The following is a 21,738-nucleotide window of genomic DNA, read 5'->3' as shown; positions in this document are numbered from 1 at the left end:
ACCGATATGTCGTGTGCCAAGTCTAGCTAATAATGATCGCGCTTACCATCTGTCGAATGCTACGTGATCGACTCTTCAAGACAAGCCAAGCGGTCTGCATGCACCAAACATTCTTAAGTAGATGTCTCATTTCATTACTTTCATCACTTTCCACACTTCCATGACAAAAAGAGGTACAACCAAACTTGCCTTTATTATGGGTAGGCATTATAATGGTTGTGGTCAACAAAAACAAAAAAGGCGCCTTTCGATTCTTTTCATCTGCACTCGTGGGCACGCAACAAATCGTGCGCGGCAATGATAGTAGCCACGTTTACACTGTTACGTTACAAGTGTACCTTATTCATACGCCGACGCTTGTAACACAGCTAAGATATTCGCCCACCCTTAGCGGAAACGTGCCGTATTAGGATAGTGGTGAAAATAAATGCCGCAATTTCCGCAGCATGCTGGCCATGCGTTTCTATGTCACTGGCAGCTAAGCGCGCCCATCTGTTTCTGTCCCCTCAAAGTGGACATGGCTACGTTATTGCCGCAAACTTGCCGATATTAACAATATTATTCATCACTGATACGGAAGAAACTGTTTCAATGCACGTAATGTACTCACGAGAAGAAAAAAAAATCGCGTTCGGCGCGTTCTACTTGCTCCGCCGGCTGCCATTTTTGTTTTGGTGTCCCGTACCTGCATCCCGCAGCAAACGCGAGATGAAAAAAAATTTTTTTTTTCATTTCGCAGGAAATTTAACCTGTGTAATGATTGCACCCCTGAATGCGCGTCAATTTTTCTGACAAAAAAGTGTGATCATTATGCCAGTAAATATGGTAAATCCAACAGGCAATGAAGCCAAGGAAAGCAGAGGGGCAATTAGGTGCGACTGAAATTGAAATGTAGAAAACAATGACGGGGAAAAGGCAAAATGAAAGTAGACAACGAAAACTTGACTTGTCACTGGTGGGGACCGAACCCTCAACTTTCGCATCATGTGAGATGCACTACCACTTGTGCTACAGTGGCGGCCATCAATTCGTCCATTAACTTGGGTATATATGTGTACAGTAAAACCTCGTTAATTCGGATTTCACGCGACCAAAAGAAATGTCTGAATCAACCGAATGTTGAATTGAGGGTATCAAGAAAACAATAAAAAAATGCTTACTACATCAATACACTTTTGTTTACTAAATGAATAGGCCAATCATGTTTCGATTTTGCGCAAAACCACTACGGAAGCTGCACATCTCGTCATCTCGTGGCTGATTAGTGCTTGCAGCGGCAAAGGCATCGCGACTTCCTTCACAGCACGGCCGCCCGCCTTCATCTGAGACGAGCTTTTTACTCCACGCGCACATCCAGATTATTTTTTAGCAAGTGAGCTGGTCGCTGTCTACCACGACTTAGCCAGTGCTCTTCATCCTTGAAAGCTTGTCAAAGCAAAACTGCTGTTTGCTGCAACCGCTGCGGACGCAACCTTGCGGTGCTGAAGGCACCCGGCTGACGCACACACCAACTGAAAACGAAACTATACTTTGCTTCAATTGTGGACGAAACCACAGTCGCTATTGGCATGATCATGGATGGCGAATACGCTGTTATGAAGGTCCACGACCGACGCGCGTACAGGTTCAAAACGAAACCGCTGTTTGCCACCACTGCTGCGGACGAAATCGCGGCCGCTATCGAAGCAATTATGGATGATGACTACGCATTCATAAAGGCATGCAGCCGATGTGCACACAGAGTCAAAACAAAACTACTGTTCGTTGCAACCGCCGCGGATGAAACTGCGGCCGCTATCGACGTGATCATGTTATGGCAGCTGCGCAGTCATGAAGGCGTGCAGCTGATGCCGTGCTGTACGCGGCGGTAAATGCAAGAATAAAGGCTTTAAAGGCACAAATAGGCAGAAAGCGTTCTAGCAGACTAGCAAGGTCCTAATGCCGTTTCATGTTCTTTTGTATTGCACATTTGCGGCGCTCCAATACTCACCGAGCTCGGAGAGTTGTCCGATTTAGCCGATGTGCGACCAAATACGTCCGAATTAATGAGTTTCATTGCATTAGATAATGCATGCTCCTGTGGGTACAAAGGATGAGTCTGAATTATCAAATTTTCCAAGTTAATGAGGTTCAAATTAACAAAGTTTTACTGTATTTGGTCTAGCCCTGGGAGTGTTAGCCAGCACCATTCGGGGCCATGGTGGGCAGGTGTGGAACACCCTTTTTTGCCCGATGCATTCATGTAACATGTGAACTTAGGAGAGCACGCACGTGGCTCATATACACTTTGTATGCTGCCTGATGGCATCAGGGCTTCCAGATTCTAGGCCCTCGCTATGAATGAATGAGAAGGGAAACGGAGGAGCTCGTTTTTTGTTCGTCATGACCATATAAAGCCAACAGGCAAGGAAGCCTGTTGCTTTAACCACAACCTTTGCATATGGCCAAGGTTGTGGGTTCAGTCCCCACCTGCGACAAGTTAATTTTTTGTCCTTATTCATTTCTCTTTTCTGCATTATTCTTTACATTTCAATTTTGACTGTGCCTAATTATCCCTATGCTTTCCTTAGCTTCATTGCCTTTTTGCTTTATATGGCTGTGATAAAAGGACAAAAAGAACAAGACACACATAGCACATAATAAAAATCGAGCCCCTGTGTTTTCCTTCCTCTCGTTCATGCATTGCTGCAACGTCACTCATTGTGACACGTGTCTTTGAGAATTATTCAAGGCTGCAGCAGTTACTTTTGATCTGTTGCTTCATTAAAGGATTTAGTGTTTAGAGAAATAATGAAACATACAAACCAAATGTCTGCAAGTCTTTGTTTTACTCCGTGCCACAGCAAGAGGGACGTTCTTCCCTTTCGTCTGCTTCTTCCCACGTCGTGCAGTCATGCGCTCAGGAAACAAAACTATCTCCAAATGTGCACGCAATGAGGGATGCATTTCACTATAATGCAGAAGCAGCAAGACAGTGCAGGTGTGCTCGTGCGCAGCAGACAGAATCATGCATAGCTTAAAACAAGACAAACGCAACAACTTGCATGCTAGACCGTCACCAGGAGCGTGCAGCGCAGCAATATTGCGTTAGAAAGAAAAAAAGTATATATATCTATATAGGCAAGGTCCTTCATGTATATGTGACGCGATCCTTCCGCTTCGGTATGAGAGAATGCAAGGAAGTAATTTCACTTGTGGAGGCAAAACGGGGCAGATGGCGAGTATGTCTTTTGACAGTGAAGCTCGTCTCTTGCAATCATGATTTGAATTGAATTCTCTGGATTGCATGCCAAAACCATGACATGATCATGAGGCACGTTGTACTGGGGAGCTCCGGATTAATTCTGACTACTTGGGGATCTTTAATGTGCACCCATTGCATGGTGCACGGCCGTTGTTGCATTTCTCCCCATTGAAATGTGGCCACCGTGGCCAGGATTCGATCCTGTGTCTCTGGGCTTAGCAGCGGAACACCAAAGCCACTGCACTACCGCAGCGGTTAAACATGGATTCAAGAAACTTCAAATATTTCTATCCCTGCTAATAATGAACCAATTTGAAAAATTCTTGCAGTACAGTGCTTCTAAGAAGGCATGTAACAGCTTTCAGCGCATAAACAAAATTTGCTATGGGGCCTAGTGAGGGGCAATGACACCAAGTTTTTGAGCTTGAATTATGCATTGCATATTAAACTGTGTGCATCCCACAGAAAGCTGGTGAAATTTGAGCACATTAGGTGCGGTATAAAATTTGCATTGGAATATTTTCCTGTTTCCGGAGCCAGGGAATAATCCCTGGCTCCGGACAGGCCGCCATTGGAATTTGGACCTGGCAATGTTTAACGTTAGAACGTTATCTAGTGAGGCGAGTCTAGCAGTGTTATTGGAGGAATTAGAGGGTAGTAAATGGGATATGATAGGGCTCAATGAGGTTAGGAGGACAAAAGAAGCATATACAGTGCTAAAAAGTGGGCACATACTGTGCTACCGGGGCTTAGCAGAGAGACGAGAACTAGGAGTCGGATTCCTGATTAATAAGGATATAGCTGGTAACATACAGGAATTCTATAGCATTAACGAGAGGGTGGCAGGTCTTGTTGGGAAACTTAATAAGAGGTACAAATTGAAGGTAGTACAGGTCTACGCCCCTACATCCAGTCGTGATGAACAGGAAGTCTAAAGCTTTTATGAAGACGTGGAATCGGCGATGGGTAAAGTCAAAACAAAATACACTATACTGATAGATCAGTATAGTGGTACTGATGGTACAACACAAGCCAATCACTGAGTTAGTGGTAAGAGGGAAACTAGAGGAATTCCAGATCAAGCTACAGAACAGGTATTCGGCTTTAACTCAGGAAGAGGACCTTAGTGTTGAAGCAATGAACGACAATCTTATGGGCATCATTAAGGAGTGTGCAATAGAAGTCGGTGGTAACTCCATTAGACAGGATACCAGTAAGCTATCGCAGGAGACTGAAGATCTGATCAAGAAACGCTAATGTATGAAAGCCTCTAACCCTACAGCTAGAATAGAACTGGCAGAACTTTCTAAGTTAACCAACAAGCGTAAGACAGCTGACATAAACAACTATAATATGGATAGAATTGAACATGCTCTCAGGAACGGAGGAAGCCTAAAAGCAGCAAAGAAGAAATTAGGAATAGGCAAGAATCAGATGTATGCTTAAGAGACAAAGTCGGCAATATCGTTACTAATATGGACGAGATAGTTCAAGTGGCTGAGGAGTTCTATAGAGATTTATACAGTACCAGTAGCACCCACGACGATAATGTGAGAGAGAATAGTCTAGAGGAATTTGAAATCCCACAAATAACGCCCAAAGAAGTAAAGAACGCCTTGGGAGCTATGCAAAGGGGGAAGGCAGCTGGGGAGGATCAGCTAACAGCAGATTTGTTTAAGGATGGTGGTCAGATTGTTCTAGAGAAACAGGCCACCCTGTATACGCAATGCCTCATAACCTCGAGCGTGCCGGAATCTTGGAAGAACACTAACATAATCCTAATCCGTAAGAAAGGAGACGCCAAAGACTTGAAAAATTATAGACCGATCAGCTTACTGTCCGTTGCCTACAAAGTAGTATTTACTAAGGTAATCATAAATAGAATGAGGAACACCTTAGACTTCTGTCAACCAAAGGACCAGGCAGGATTCCATAAAGGCTACTCAACAATAGACCATATTCACACTATCAGGTGATAGAGAAATGTGCGGAATATAACCAACCCTTATAGTATATAGCTTTCATTGATTACAAAAAAGCATTTGATTCAGTTGAAACCTCAGCAGTCATGGATGCATTACGGAATCGGGGTGTAGATGAGCCATATGTAAAAATACTGAAAGCTATCTATAGCGGCTCCACAGCCACCGTAGTCCTCCATAAAGAAAGCAACAAAATCCCAATAAAGAAAGGTGTCAGACAGGGAGATACGATCTCTCCAATGCTATTCACAGCGTGTTTACAGGAGGTATTCAGAGACTTGGAGTGGGAAGAATTGGGGTTAAAAGTTGATGAATACCTTAGCAACTTGAGATTCGCTGATGATATTGCCTTGTTTAGTAACTCAGGAGACTAATTGCAATGCATGCCCACTGACCTGGAGAGGCAAAGCAGAAGGGTGGGTCTGAAAATTAATCTGCAGGAAACTAAAGTAATGTTTAACAGTCTCGGAAGAGAACAGCAGTTTATGATAGGTAGCGAGGCACTGGAAGTTGTAAGGGAATACATCTACTTAGGGCAGGTAGTGACGGCGGATCCGGATCACGAGACGGAAATAATCAGAAGAATAAGAATGGGCTGGGGTGCGTTTGGCAGGCATTCTGAAACCATGAACAGCAGGTTGCCACTGTCCCTCAAAAGAAAAGTGTATAATAGCTGTGTCTTACCAGTACTCGCGCATGGGGCAGAAACCTGGAGGCTGACGAAAAGCGTTCTGCTTAAATTGAGGACGACGCAACGAGCTATGGAAAGACGAATGATGGGTGTAATGTTAAGGGATAAGAAAAGAGCAGATTGGGTGAGGGAACAAACGCGGGTTAATGACATCTTAGTTGAAATCAAGAAAAAGAAATGGGCATGGGCAGGACATGTAATGAGGAGGGAAGATAACCAATGGTGATTAAGGGTTACAGACTGGATTCCAAGGGAAAGGAAGCGTAGCAGGGGGCGGCAGAAAGTTAGGTAGGCGGATGACATGAAGAAGTTTGCAGGGACAACATGGCCACAATTAGTACATGAACGGGGTAGTTGGAGAAGTATGGGAGAGGCCTTTGCCCTACAGTGGGCGTAACCAGGCTGATGATGATGATGATCTTTCTGTTGTAGCTTCATCGTAAACCAGTCTGGCGACACTGAGTGGTGACGAAATGAATTGGCACCCCGAAAACAGCTCCCTTGAGTAACAGATATGAATCTCGAAGGCCATGCTTTAAGAGAGGATGAGGAACTTCAAAAAACTTTATTTTTAAACAATTTTAATGAAATTTGCTCAGGAAATGTATTTTTACCAGCTGATTTCAGAAATGCAGTTATCTTTCTTCTATGAAAAATATTTATGACGTGCCAAAGAGGATGTTTTTTGTTTAAGGCCTAATTAGCTAATTAACAGCAACTTGTATCGCAACGTACAGTACTTGGAATCCATCCTGAATGTTCATAGTGTGTCATAAGCTATAAATTGTTGCTTTAGGCCATCTTGAAGCGATGTTATAGGTTGTAAAACTTAGTCATAACAAATGCCCAACTTGATATTTTTCTATTATCAAGGTGGGCATTTTTTATGACTAAGTTTGACAACATGTAACTTTGTTCTGAAATGGCCTAAAGCAATGATCTATAGCTGACGACAAACTGTGAACATTTAGAATCGATTCAGTGTGCTGTATCTTACTGGGCAATTGTCACGGAACACAGTATGTATTTCTTAATTATACACGCATACACCTGCCGTCTCCTGTCACCGTACTAACACCAGTATGGCTAGTAAGGGTACTGGCAGGCCTTCAGAGCTTTTTTGGACGTGCCTGTGGCAATTTGAGCCCCCAAGGGCACTAAAAGACTTGCATTCATAATTTTGGCTGCTCTTGCGGCCCCTAGGGAGTCTGCAAAATCGGACGTTGACTTTGCACTTCATCAAGAGGATGTTTCAAATGGTCCGTGGGGTGAACGCGCGGCGAAAGGACAAGAACACAAGGGACCTACGCATTGGGGAATGAATAGGGAAGGAAGTGTGCTGCCGCTTCTTTGAAGGAGCTTGAGCTGAAAAAACAAGGGGTTGGCTGACGCCGAGATGCAGGTGCCCCTCAGCCAAACCAAAATAAACTCTTTAAATCAGTGAAACGCAACACTGAGACACTGTGTGCAGGCTGAGAGTATGTCGGGACAGTTGAGGTTGACTTTCCAGCTGCTGAGAGAGAACCTTACTTGTGACAAACTTTGGGCCTCATACCAATAACCTTGCTATCACTTGATAGAAATAGATCATATTCGAAAATATTTGCTTCTGTATGCATCCTCTTTCTATTTGTAATTGTGAATGTTTGACTCAATTTGCTATGGGATTTACCATTTATTTCGAAGATATTTTATTCATTGTGCATTTTACTGACTACTCTCTCCCGTTTTCTTTTTGATTGAATAAAATAGACACTACTCCTTACTATTAAAACTGGATTAAGTCGTTTTTCAAGAAAAAACTTTTAACCTGCTCATTTTAGAGTGACAGCATCGGGCGACAGGGTGTCAGCCCATCTGGACATAAAAGAAAGTTCTGTGTCACTCAGGGAATTTTGCAAAGGCACTCGGGGAAAACCTGGAAAACTCGGGGAATTTGGAGATGTCAATTTGGTAGACGCACTGCATAGAGGTTCACTGTCTTTAATGTATAAGCTGCTCAGATTAGCATACCTCAGTGAAGGATCTTTTTTTTTTTTGTGTTGGCATGTTCATTCACTGAGCTGCATGCTTTATGTCAGAGCCAAGGTCTCTATATACCACGACTTCATGCGAGACTACAAATTGGATGCCTCTATACACGGGGACGACCTAAGCATTCCATTAGCATGTGCCAAGTGAAATAAACACTGAAAAAGGTGCCCATGCACGCACAGGTGGGCAACATCTCACTCAACAACACACTGGAAGGGGGCTTGGCCATTCTGGTGGCGCAGCCTGGTGGCACCTACATCAAGCTTGACTTTGGCATGTCTAAGGTTGGCAGCAGCCCCACCGACACTACTGCCAGGCAAGCTGCTTTCTGTTCTCTTGGCTGTAGCTACAGTTAAACCTCGGTGTAACAGGCCTCAACGTAGCAATCCTCTGTGTAATGAATAATTTAACTTTTTTTGTGACTTGATTTCCACAGAACCCCATTTATCTTTAGCCTTAGCAAGGACGTGTGTTTTCAGACTATTTCAATGTAACAAAATCTCACCACTGGTACAAAGGAGACTGAGGCAATAAATAAAAACTTAAAATGAAAAAGGTGAAGCCATTGTCTGGCACAAACGTGGACTTCACACCGTGCATGAGGTTGCATAACGAGAAAGTTGTTTCTAGTTTTACATGAAGTGTAAATGGAGTGTTTCAGTTGATAGTGCTCATCTATTCTCAGGTGGCATGGGAACGACAAAAGTTCATTGCACAAACATATAGATTTCGTATGCAGCACTGACTCTGAGCATGATGTCCATGCATTCAGGGCGGTGCGCCATGCACTATCTCTGAATTCTCTGAGCAAGTGCTGCCTACAAAAGCTGTGTGACTTGCCCTTCAAAATTTGTTTGTGCAAAATTACCATAACCATTTAAGGTCTGTTTTAAGCTAGATATTGATTGGAAGGGCAGGTGATGCTGTTCGTTTTGTGACTGTTTCAAATACACAATTGAACTGCCTACGAAGTTGAAGTGATTGTTCCCGATCTGCAGATCTGAAAGTCAAAATTTGTTTTCTCTCGAAAGCTACTTTCAAACAGCATATCAAAATTTACAAAATAATAGGCAGGCTAGTTGGAATAGATTTATGACAAGATGAGCAGTTCTATAGAAACGCAAACTAGATGGACAGAATAACGTGATGGCACAGCCTGTAGCCTGTTTGTTTGTGTTTCGTAGCTTGGTGTGCTGGACAGTGGTATTGTTCTTACCTGTAGCATAGTGCCCTCTGCATTAAAATGTTATAGCTGCTGTGTACTGTTTTCTCTTGAACAAATATATTTTCTACATACACAGTCTGCCTACCCAAGGGTATGCTGTAATTTAAAAAAAATGTCATATCACTACATTTTTTCATGAAGGTCATATGTTGACCATAGTATATGGTCTTCTACGTTTGTTTAAACAGTATTCGAGCTGTTACCCGCCGTGGTTGCTCAGTGGCTATGGTGTTGGGCTGCTGAGCACGAGGTCGCGGGATCGAATCCTGGCCACGGCGGCCGCATTTCGATGGGGGCGAAATGCGAAAACACCCGTGTGCTTAGATTTAGGTCCACGGCAAAGAACCCCAGGTGGTCAAAATTTCCGGAGTCCTCCACTACGGCGTGCCTCATAATCAGAAAGTGGTTTTGGCACGTAAAACCCCAAACATTATTATTATTAGTATTCGAGCTGTTAAGTAAGGGTACTTGGCACTTGGACGCTTTAAGGTAAAAGAGCAACAAATGTATAAGCAGGACATAAATGAACAGAAATGTATGGCACCTTTATAATCATGTTTAAAAAGATAGAGAAAAAGTTTTTATAGGTGGTATATATCTAAAGCATAGCAGCTATGATATGTTTCCAGCTCTGCATTCACTTCTGGCACATGCAACTTGCAAGAGCATATCCTTTGAGGTATGTTTCTGTTACTCAGAGGAAACTCACTGGGACACAGATTTGGACACCACTTACTGGAATTGGCAAAGAAGCAAGAATGGGATACAACAGCATGTTAAACCAACGTGTGTTAAGGGACTTTTCTTTGTTTGGTAAAATTGGAGCGTAACTAACTCGTGCATTGCATTTTTCATGGTATGGAGTGATTTCAGTGATTTTTTGAGTGCCTCCAAACACTGGTCCCTTGTCAAAACATCGGCTCCAGCCTGAGCCTTCCCTCGTTTGTCCACTCTGTTGATCACGTGGAAGTTACCATTTTCCTGTAATCCTCCTTGTCTTGTTTGGACTTAGATGATTTTGTGCTACGTCTGATGGCAACACATTAAGATCTTGCTAAAAAAGTCTAACTTGCACAGATGAATGTCCTGTGGTGATGCGTCGTGTTTTCACTCTGTCAGCAGCAATGGGACAGCACCCGAAGACGGCGCCCTGCTGATGTCGGTAGGTCCGCAGCACCACAAGCTGGGCCTGTCCCACATGCGCAATCCCAACGTCTCATCGGTCATTGCGGGCAGCATCCGGGGCACTACCCGTGCTAAGGAGCCGGTCAACTCCCTCATGGCTCTGGCCACCCTGGACGGTCAGTTGTGATTGAAGACTGTGCTGATGTTCATCTAGACTTAGACTGGCCGCGGCAGCCGCATTTCGATGGGGGCAAAATGCGAAAACGCCCGTGTCCTGTGCCATGGGGGCATGTTAAAGATCCCTTGGTAGTCGTAATTAATCCAGAGTCCCCCACTACGGCATGCCTCATAATCAAATCGTGGTTTTGCCATCTAAAACCCCAGAATTTAGTTCAATTCAATGTTGACTTAGCGTTCTTGTGCTTTACTGTAAATAGGCAGTTATGAATAAGGAAATGGTCTAATTGCATTCTTTTGGCCATAATGCAATGGACCTGGTATAGCACAATGTGATGTAAATTTAAGTGACATATCGGAACACGCATTGAACCAAAGATTGTACTATTTTCAACACATGCAATCTTACCACTAAGCCTCAGCTGCTTCGCATAAACAAACAGGTAATACGGTCATGGAGTGATTTTTCTTTGCCTGATTTTTCAGACCTGTTGGATTATTCCCTATGGTACCGCCGTTTGCTCCATAGAACTAAGGTACAACGGCAATTGAACTTTCCGGTGCTGCGTGGTGGCTGGCTAAATTTTTTAAACTAATGTGCATGTGAAACATTGAAAACATGGCAGCCGCAAACAGTGCTGCTGCCATTCAGGCTGATGCTGTGCCCTCACTTTGGTTGTCAGAGTGGCTCCTTCACTTTCCATGTGTTGTACGGCTGCTGAAAAGTGTTTAGTTGACTTGGCACCAAATTGCAACTTTGGTTGCTGACTCCTCACAGCGACGCTGATTAGGCCTAGCCAGAAGCTCGTCTTTGATATGCTAGTTCCTGTGGATGACATCACAGACTGGGAGGACCAAGAGGAATAAATTTGAGTCCCCAACATTGATGGTACTAAGAACTGCTACAGTGCAATTCCATGAAACATTTCGCGACTGCATTGTTGTAAAGTGCAAGCATCCTTTCTTCAATGATCTTGTTTGTCTATCCTCATAAAATTTTTGCCGTCAGCCTTATGGCTTTCAAGTGACTCGTGTGCTGGCCATTGCAGGCACACTGATGCTGGTTGACGACGGAGACAACATCCTGTGGTCCCTGCAGGTGGACCACCAGCTGTTTGCCCTTACCAAGATGGATGTAGTGGTGAGGCCACATTGCTGTCATCATTATGATCAGATCAAATTGAAGCTCAATGCTGAACGAAAGTCTGACCCAGAATTCTTTGATTGTTCTCTCCTGTGCTGTTATATTGGTCAGTCTACTCAGTGATGTGTCGACAGACCGCTAACAACCTGTTCTATGCATTGCAAGTCTAGTGCGTGTCCCCTTCTGCCTAATTGGGAGCTCGAATATGTTCAATTTGCATTTGCTATTTGATTCAAGTCGCTGCGCTGTCCCTTCTCTTTGTGCTGCACCTATAATTTAATCTTCCTTCAATCACTACAATTGCGTTTTTTTTTTGTCATTTCCTTTCAAATAGAAACATTCAAATAGTCAAACTTACGAATTGATTTGGGTGAGATTATATACAGGCTTTGAAAAAGCGGATACCAATAATTTTTTGCTTTAGAAGTTGAAAAATACAAAACAGTAATAAAATATGCCTAAAAGTATTGTTGCAGAAACCATAAAAGAATATTGTCAATAAGCAAATAGCTTAAGTGGACCCCAGAATTAAAATGGGCACACTAGCATTACTTCCGAAGTATACTACTGCCTTTCATAATGGTGTTTGATTATGCTGGCACAAATTATTGTCAACATGTTTTGATAGACGGCATGACAATGTGATGGCAGCAGTGTGACAAGGATGGGATGATGACAATGGAGATGATGGCGTTTCAGCGATAGTAGCAAGACCAAGATGGCACCACAACAGTAGAATAACGGCAGCGGGTTGACAGTGGCAAGATGACAACAAAATGATCGCAACATGATGGCAATGGCATGAAAATGGCTGTACACAGTGCACTTCTTTCTTCACTCATTTGGCCCACGAAGCCATATCAATACTCTTCTGACAATTTGCTTTAAGATCATGCAGAGCCCACGCATTGTGAGAAGTGGTCTAAGTAAGCTGGTCTAAGTTGTTCACATAACCAGAGAACTCTTTGGGGAGCTTTAATTATTGCAGTTCAATCAGTAAACTCTGGTGGCTCTTTTATGCTTACTATGTAGCCACGGGGTTGAAATTTATGGTACTTTTGCTGAGATCTTATGTTTGATTGAGCGTAGTTGACAGTTCAATTAGGAGAGGATCATATAGGGCAATATTTGATTCGCTATTCGATAGTTTACAAATATTTTCACAACTCTTCTTCAGATGCCGAAAAGCTTTCGTGCTTAATCATGTGTATCCGAGTGCTAGTTTGGCAATGAATGGGCTCTGCAACTCGGTTGCATGAGGTTGTGTGCTCTTTGCATTGAGAAAGTCCAGCCACCCACTACAAAAACAGGCAAAAGAGCCAAAAGAGCTATTTGTTTTGAAAAACCAACACATTTTTCTTTACTACACTGGCAGTTTCACCATAGTTCCTTCACTGGCAGTTTCCCCTGATAATCAGCTGCAGCTAAGCTCACGCATGGGATTCCAGGCGTGATCGTCGGTGCCTGTTCAGCTCAGAAAGGGTGGTATGGTGAACTAGCATGCAAGCCCTAAACTTCCTTCTCATCGAGCTGTTCTCGTGCATGCCATAAAGAAACCTATGTGCTTGTGCAGGAGGTTTGGCCATGGTTTTCATTCTTGATGGAATTTGTTTCTTTTGCATTATGAAACTCCACTAATAGCGATGAAAGAAACATTGGCATAAGATCCAGTAATTTGTTTTCTATTCAATGAAAACATGCATTAAGAGTTCTATGAAAAACGACAGCTAGATTACAGCCCTCTAGACCTAACTTGTGGCCAATTTAATTCTCAAATACAGTCGAACCCACTCATAACACTATTCACGTGCCACAAAATTTCCATTGTTATAACCGATACTTGTTATAACCGGGTTGCATAAATAAATCAAAATAGGGGGTGGCAGAGCTGATGTGAGAAAACTACAATGGTGGGGAGGCTAGTGCCCCTTCCCACCACCTTTATCCATCCAGCTGCCGATTGTGTTCACTCATTTAACTGCTTCCTGGGCGCTCCGATCGCGTGTAGCAAGCTGCGGCTGTCGGCGTTAAAGAATGGCACTGCTATAACAACTCCAAAGAGGGGTCACAGGTGGCAAGCGATGTGCGAGCATCGCCGAGGCATTGCTTTGGTGGCCCCAAAAGGGGCCGTTTAAATATTGCGAGAAGGCTGCCGCGGCAGCCTGTCAGCTTGAGAACTCCCGAAGAAACGCTGAGAAATGCTGAGGCGAGATCGCCACAAGCATCTCGCCATGTACTTCTCATTGGCTTGCATGACAAAACCATATGTCCGTCAGCCTTGCATGCTTTACGCGAAGCTTGCCGATATCCCTCTCCAAGGCATCCAGGTGTTTCACGTAGTACAGCAAAAGGTTCCTCACGAAAACAAAGCCCTGGAGGGACTGAATAATCTGCCGGGCCTCCAGTGAGGACAACGTTGAGGTAGCCTGCCCTACTGTGTCATCGATGCCATCGTTGCCGTCACTACCAGATGCAAGCACATTCCCGACGATCGCCTCATCGGTTAGAAGCATTTAGGCTTTCTTTTCACCGGCAACATCGTGCATTGCTGATGATCAGCGGACGCATCAGCCATCTTCTGTTTCGGCAGCGAGGTATAAGAGGCTGAGAAACCATATGGCTAGGAGCGATTAAGCTGTTTGCAGAACTGCACTGAATGAGGAGCCAACGAGCAACATACGAGCAGTACAATTGGCACGGTCCATTCGTGTTTCGGAGGGTGATGCGGCATAGAGCTATGGGTGCAGCCCATTTGTGTTTGGAGGGGTGGAAGGGCGACGGTAGAGAGGTGTGCGGAGATGGCTGGAAAATGAGCGTGTGGCAGCTGTTGAAGCAGTGGCCCATCGTGCAACGGCTCGAATTTCTCGTTTTTTTTTCTTTTCAAGGATTTTGCATTTCACCACCTTTCGGCTCGGACACCCGGCAGCCAGACTTCATCGTTATAACTGATAATGCGGCATCGAGGCATTGCAGTAAGCGGGTTATATCACCATGGAAGATATACAAAAGTTGATTGTGCAGCAGCTTCTCATTCAAGAGTTTTAGGTTAGGGGACGCAAGTGACTTGCGTACGCAAGAACCAAGGGCGACGGTACTGCGCATGCGCAGACCGCTACGTCTGAGTCTACGCATGCGCAGTACCGTCGCCCCTAGCTCTTGCATACGCAAGCTGCTTGCGTCCCCTAATCTAAAACGCTCTATTGTTATAACTGATATATCGTTAAAATTGGTATCGTTATAAGTGGGTTCGACTGTATGCCATGAAGTACTTTGTGTTTAGTTTTTTTTGCGGTTTGCAACTATTATTTTGTTGCAAGGCGCTTTCTTGCATTGCTTAACATGTTATTAAAAGCGCATTCATGTAGTAAAGCCTCGGTGTATGCACACAGTGTCATTAAATGAGCATTAAGCCAAACATCCAAATTACCGTCGATGGGAACTGTGTAGCATTGAAGCACTTTTAATTCTCATCACGGGGATCAGATAGCGAAAATCGCAAAAAAGATTGATTTTGGCAATGACGTGTTTCGGTATCTGCAATGCCTAATCTACATTGTATCAGAATGGTTTGGCTGAAAACGCACTAAAAGTGCCCCCCAAAAATTAATTTATCAGTGCGTAGGGCAAGAAAGCAGCTTTAAATCACGTAAAATCACCACAGTTCGCGGAGCCCTAACTCGTCTTTCCCACCACTGAACGCCCCCATCTTGGTATCGTTCGAAAGCTCGAAGTTTCGCCATACCGTTTCTGAATTCTTCGGTCGTTGCCATCTTGTAACAAACCATTGAACAAACACACAAACACAAAAGAAGCGCGGGTCTGTTAGAGGCGGACACACGAGCCCTGCGATGAAAGCGGGCCTTCGATTGGTTGCTGTGCTGAAAGGCCATTGGTTGCTACTGCAGCAGCGGGCAAGCTGGTAACCACAGCGGACCGCAGTTGTCTGCTTCAAAAACCACGCCGGTGTCTTTCTTCGTTTGACACTCGCAGAATTCGCGTTTTTGAAAGCTCCCAAGTCAGTGATGGATCGTCGCTCGTTCGAAAAGAAATTTTAAACGAAGCATGCCTTTGGAAGACGGAAGCGCAAGCCTCCTGCGGCGAGAAAAAGACGGCGGCCAGCGGGAGAAGCGGAGCACCCGACTGGACACGCAGATAACGTGTCGCATTATCTTGCACCGTGCGATTCCAGCAGCGAAGCCGACAATCGCCCTGTGACATCGACCCTGACAACAAAGCTACCGGAAGATGTGCAACAGGGGCTCTCGCACCTGTACGTACGGCTGCGCGAGTCAGTAACCGAGATCGCATTGTTGGAAGCGATGCGGTTCGAAGCTCACCATTGCCGGCAGAGATGGTGTACCGTTTCCGACGCATCGTGCGACAGGGACACGCAGCCTACGAGTGAGCCCAACCGTTGACGAGCTACGTACAATATGGCGACTCAAGGCTCACCGGACGAATCGTCGCCCGAACGTCGCACAATTCAGAGGCGCCTCGATCTGCGTTTTGTGTCAGTGGTGACTGCAGAAGCGCAGGCATGCAGCGTTCGCGACTCCCTTCGTGCAGTGTCCGCAACTGAGCAGAAGTTCAGTTTGATGGAACAGCAAGGTCAAGAACAAATTTCAGCCCCATGTGACTGTGAGTTCATTATTGTGCAGGTTTCCGCGATGAACTCCTTGATTGCTAAAACTCTGTGCCCAAGATGCCAACAGCATCCTGTGGGTGTACACTGCAATACTAGGCTCGGTCTGGCAGTGAAAATGGTGGTCATGCACTACTCGATGGAATGGCAGCGAAAGCTGACGACAGTCAAAGCTCTCAAAAGAAAAACAAAGTGCTTTCGCTGCCATTCCATCTTCACAGAGTGGAATGGTTATCAATTTTTGTGTTGCGAGTCTGGCGTCGTTGCATGTTCGGCGGTGCCCGGGCTCGTGATTATCGTTTTCTTCCAGCATTCCGGGAACGTTATTCGTCGGTGCAGAGGGCTCAAGAAAAGGATAAAGAACGCCTGAAGGCATACAAAGCCCACCAAACAAAGAGGCAAAGGTGTAAGAAGATGCCTGACAGCAATGATTCAAAATATTACAGCCCTGGCGCTTTTAAATAAATTTGCAGTGCTTTTAAAACTTTGCAGCCAGTTTTCTCAATTGCATTTTTTTTTGTCAATCACCTCGCTCGTGGAAAGCGTAGCACAACAATGACTGGACCTATTTTGGTCCAGTTTGTTTTGCTGCCATCCACAAGCTGTGCAGTACTTAAAGACAGTCTTGAAATGTTTCTTTATCTTTCCACAGTCGAACCTCGATATAACGAATTTCAATTTAACGAAATTCTCGAAATAACGCACTTTCTATTTTTCCCAATCTCTGCCCCATTGAAAACCATGTTGTTGTTTTTTCGCGATTTAACGAGGTCACCTTATACTGTACTTCCGATTTAACGAAGTCCTCGTGCATCGCACGCACATACCAGGAGCCTCGTTGACAGGCAGACGAAAACTTTAGCCGGGCATACAGCGATTTGCATGCGCCCTTGAATGCTAAAATTTTCCCGGCGCGCTTCAATACGTGGAGCAGAACGTGCCACTGTCGTGTACGTATGAAACCCGCAGCGGAAGCAGTTTTAATATTGCTAACCGGAGTGCCTCAGAAGTTCCGGAACGTGTCACGCTATGACGTCACTGGCCTGTTAGAACGGGAAAGTGGCAACCGGAAGTAAAGCGGGAGACACACGGTCCGATTCGCTGTCCGATCCGACGACCAACGCGCCGGAACGGCAGCTGGAATCGAGGTGTTTTGCCGTGCCGAAGCGCCGGATTGGACGTCCGGCGTGCGACAAACCGGGCAGATTTTCATCGTCCGACGCGTCCGACAACCGCACCATCGTCTGGCCGCAGGCAATGATAGCGCGGCTAGCATGTGATGTTCCCTCACGTTCCCTCCACGGAGGCGGCGCTGGCTGGCCGGTTTCTCGCAGTGTTCTTTCTTTTTTTCCCTTGCCTGCTGCAGTTTGTTTCCGACACGAAATAATTACCAGTTCAGTAAAATTATCTTGAATGTGTGCCTGTTATGCAAAGCAGCGCCTAGTACACTGGCACTAAGCTACTGGCGAGATTGGGAGCTGAGACGCGAGGGCATTTCGCGGGCAGACAGCACACACCGACCGTCTGAGCGAGGCTGCTCGCTTCGCTTGCACGTTTGCCCTTCGCAGCGACTGCGTCGAGTAAACCAATTGTATTTAATTACGGGCGACCTAAGTGTACAGTGTTAATTGTTTTGGCAAACATAAGTGCCCTTCGATGAGCTCGGGTTGGATCATAAGCGCCGTCGGCCGCGGTGTCTGCCTAGCTAGGCCTACCGGCCCTATCGTCGGCTGTTAGCGGAGTCGTCAGTGGAAAACGTGCCGTCGTGAAGTGTTCTGTCACTCGCAGGGGCATAATTTTATTGACAATGTTCGCATAAAGTGAAGCAGTGTTGTGCAGAGTTGTTTATATTGCGTTTCTCGACGTGGCTATGAAGTCAAGCTGGGGGGCTGGATCTGGGCGGAGCTTACGCGCCGCTCAATCTTTCGGATGTATGCACAGTGTGCCCCGAATTGTCGTATGCCGCACGTCGGATCGGACACCGGATCGTACCGTGTGTCTGCTGCTTAATGGTAAATGGTGGCCTCATGGATCCACCAAGTTAATACTACTTCCAATTTTCTTCGAAAGAATATTCAAGTTGATAGCGCTGGTATGTGCATAATTTTTTTTTTCTTTGCGCCACGGGTTGCCATGTCTTCGTGAAAGGAAACTTTTTTTTTAGTGATGACAAATCATGATGATGATGGCACTGATGGCCACATCTAGTGGCAGCTATGAGCACTAGGCGCGGCACCTGCTCTTCACCGTACGCGTAATTGAGAAAAATGCGTTCGTACCCACTGGCTGTCGGGCATCACGCTCTTGGTTGTGTTATTAGTTCCAGGCTTTATTGGTTATCTTTGTAATTTTGCTATCTACAAGGTGCCATATGCTAGGAGTGTTCCAAGAACCTGCATCTTTATTTGGACTGCTGAAACATTCGAACCTCGACTTAACGAAACTTGTGATTTAACGAAATTTTTGGCTGCAAATTGAACTTCGTTATATCGAGGTTCGACGCTATTTAATTATTTCATAACAGCTACATGGCTCCATGCAGTGAAGCAAAGGCATGTGCATGTTATGTTGAGCAAAAAATTATTAGCGCACTAAAAAAAAATCTAACACTGTCTTCGTGTAGATTAGACATTTGGGCAAACATGCAAAGTATTCCCCGCTCCCTATCATGTTTCTGTTTCGTTACTGTGCCAGCCTTTCCACAAGCAAGGAACGTATAAATTTTTATAAAACAATGACTAATTAAGATATACTAATGAAATTTTAGATTTGTCTCTTTATTGCAATGTGTAGTGTGTGTGTGCCAAATTTCATCCCTTTCTGTCAAGAAACAAAAAAAGTTATTTCTGATCCTCTCCTGCTCCCTTAAGATTTCACTCAGAGATGTCATCAGCGTGCCTCGAATCTGTCTCTGGCATGAGGGAGCTTCTAATGCTGAAGTCAGTGACTGTGTTCTGTTGCATCTCTCCAGGGGGATGGTCGTGAAGAGGTGATAGCCTGTGCTTGGGACGGCCAGACATACATTGTCAATGAAGAACGGCAGGCGGTGCGGTTCCAGTTCGATGAGGCAGTGTGCACCTTCACAGCTGGTGAGCGCCTCTCCTGGTGTAGCGCTGCATTTGCCGGCATTGCTTGTTGGGCGTCTCAGGAGTGTGAGATGGATCTTGGTGAATACTCACCATCATTATATATATGAGCAACTGCCGATAATTCATCCCGATTTCTTTCCTGTTGAAAAACGTAGAAAATCCAGTGCTACAAAAAAAAAAAAAAAAAAGGGGGAGAATAGGCAGCAGTACAGTGTTGTTGGCAGAGGATGCCACTGTGACGAGCTTTCGAAGATGAATCCCACAAACTGTTGCACTGCAGGAGCTGTAAGGCATTTCCTTGAGCATATGAAGTTCACTGTAAGTCTGCTTTCAGCAGTTTGTGCCCTGGTGCACTGATTTGTTGTACCTCATTTTATAATTCATCATTGCTCTTCATCTTATAAGTATTGTCTGGCTCTTTTGATCCATACATGGCTGTTGTGCAGTTCAGCCCCAACAATCATGATCTCTGTACTTGCTTCCATGCGGACATACACAGGGCATGTGCTCACAGGCTCGTGTTGTTGCCTCTTTTAACTAGTTTCATGTAGGAGCAGCACTGTTGTCACTACCAGTGGAAAGTGCCATGGCTGCATTTAGATTTCTTTAATTCTTGATCAATAACTGGCCTCGAAAGCTGTACACTTACAAACTGTGCTATTCAGTTGCGATACTGGTAAGTTGAGCTCTTGCTTGGACTTTCATCTGTGGCTGCACAGAGGTTTGCTGACTAAGCCACAAAAAGGCAAAGGCTTACGTTGTTTGCACTGGTGGAAGGTAATGTGACTAATGTGAAAGGTGGCAGAATAGATCTCTTTGTTCATTCTTGTAGATGGCCTCACCCAAGCACTTTACATGCACGCAGTGCTCCATTCACAAACATCCTTTTGCATCCACAACCCGCCGTGGTTGCTCAGTGGCTATGGTGTTGGGCTGCTGAGCACGAGGTCGCGGGAAGGAATCCCGGCCATGGCGGCTGCATTTCGATGGGGGCGAAATGCGAAGACACCCGTGTACTTAGAGTTAGGTGCACGTTAAAGAACCCCAGGTGGTCGAAATTTCCGGAGCCCTCCACTACGGCGTGCCTCATAATCAGAAAGTGGTTTGGCACGTAAAACCCCATAATTTTTTTTTTTTACATCCACATATGCCTTGTGGTGCAAGGTGACCGACCAGGCCTGATTATTTGTGAAAGCGATATGGTGATGTGAGCTGCTGTTTCTGTGTTAACCTCTTCAAAATGCTGCCCAAGCAACGTTTCCCCCAAACACCAATTTGCATATTCAAAAATTTCATATGAAACTCTGTGCATCATTATTATGTTGCTGCAAATATGTTTGCCTTTTGCTACTTACAGGTAATCTGACTCTGAGTCCTGGTGAGGCGCTGCCCTCCCTAGTCTATGCAACGTTTAATAATCGCATCGTAGTGTACTACAACATCACCTTCACAAACATGGCCACGCAGTCGCTGCTTGATGACACTCAGCTCGTGGCCAAGATTAACACCCTTGTGCCAGGTATGTGTAAGCGACTGCCCCATCTGCATGCTTATGATCTCTGACCTTTTGGGTCTCGAAGGGTTGCCTGAGTCCTTGACTGTAGCCTGTGTCAGCTGCAACTTTGGCCTTTAAAAATGAAACCAGCTTCATTTTGTGCATAACGACCAAGTATGTTCGCATGGAAGTTTAAATTGATCTTCAGTGAGAGGTACACTCACAAGCTATAGGTTGGAGACCATGGCATAAGCAAAAAAGTTGTTTCTTCAAGCATAGCTTTGCAGCCCTGCAACGTGGAGTTGCTTTAACGCTTTGCATTGGTTGAACACATGTGTGCAGACTGTACCACTTGATTTTACCAAGCATGCCAAGACTGTGAAGCAAGAAAATTTTTGGTGGTATCATTCATCTCCCAAACTTTCGTTTGCAAGTGCACGACACAAAAAATTTGGGAGACATAGGTTACAATAATTCAATTGGTAGATCTGCCAAGATGCATTGCCACTTTGCTCATAAAAAACAATTTCTTAAACTTTTACCTAAACGTTTCCGCAGGTGTGGACCCGCGCAAGTTTCTCCAGTGGTGTATGTATGGATCGCGCCCACTGCTGGGGGACCAAGGTATGGCTTCATCGCTCTTGTTAGGATTGAGCTCAGTATAGATAATCTACAGCGAAGCACCCTATGTTGATTCAGTAAGTCCTAGAATTGATATTCTGGAAGTGCGGAGACACAGTGAAAAAATAGTTATTTACAAATGTATGCCATTCAGACAACTGATTAACCAGCTAAGCTGTACAGTCAAACCCATATACATCGAACTATTGTCTATATCGAACAGTTGTAACATCCCCTGGGAAATCTCATGCAGCAGTATAGCGCTGTGC

At 44.9% G+C, this 21,738-nt stretch overlaps 1 protein-coding gene across 2 annotated transcripts in view; it reads left to right on the top strand.

The window, feature by feature from the left end:
* Positions 1 to 21,738, top strand: part of LOC142579865 (KICSTOR complex protein ITFG2-like) — a 196,717-nt gene that overhangs the window by 25,918 nt on the left and 149,061 nt on the right. For both annotated transcript variants that reach the window (XM_075690494.1, XM_075690495.1), the window contains exons 8-13: positions 8,134 to 8,267; positions 10,299 to 10,477; positions 11,528 to 11,619; positions 19,236 to 19,353; positions 20,711 to 20,872; positions 21,407 to 21,472. In XM_075690494.1, the coding sequence (XP_075546609.1) occupies positions 8,134 to 8,267; positions 10,299 to 10,477; positions 11,528 to 11,619; positions 19,236 to 19,353; positions 20,711 to 20,872; positions 21,407 to 21,472 (751 nt within the window). The remainder of the gene's footprint in view (positions 1 to 8,133; positions 8,268 to 10,298; positions 10,478 to 11,527; positions 11,620 to 19,235; positions 19,354 to 20,710; positions 20,873 to 21,406; positions 21,473 to 21,738) is intronic.

Source organism: Dermacentor variabilis, chromosome 4 (assembly GCF_050947875.1).
Source record: "Dermacentor variabilis isolate Ectoservices chromosome 4, ASM5094787v1, whole genome shotgun sequence".
In the NCBI taxonomy this organism is placed as follows: Eukaryota; Metazoa; Arthropoda; class Arachnida; order Ixodida; family Ixodidae; genus Dermacentor; species Dermacentor variabilis.
The sequence above is the reverse complement of the archived record's forward strand: the minus strand, read 5'-3'. Positions and strand labels throughout refer to the sequence as shown.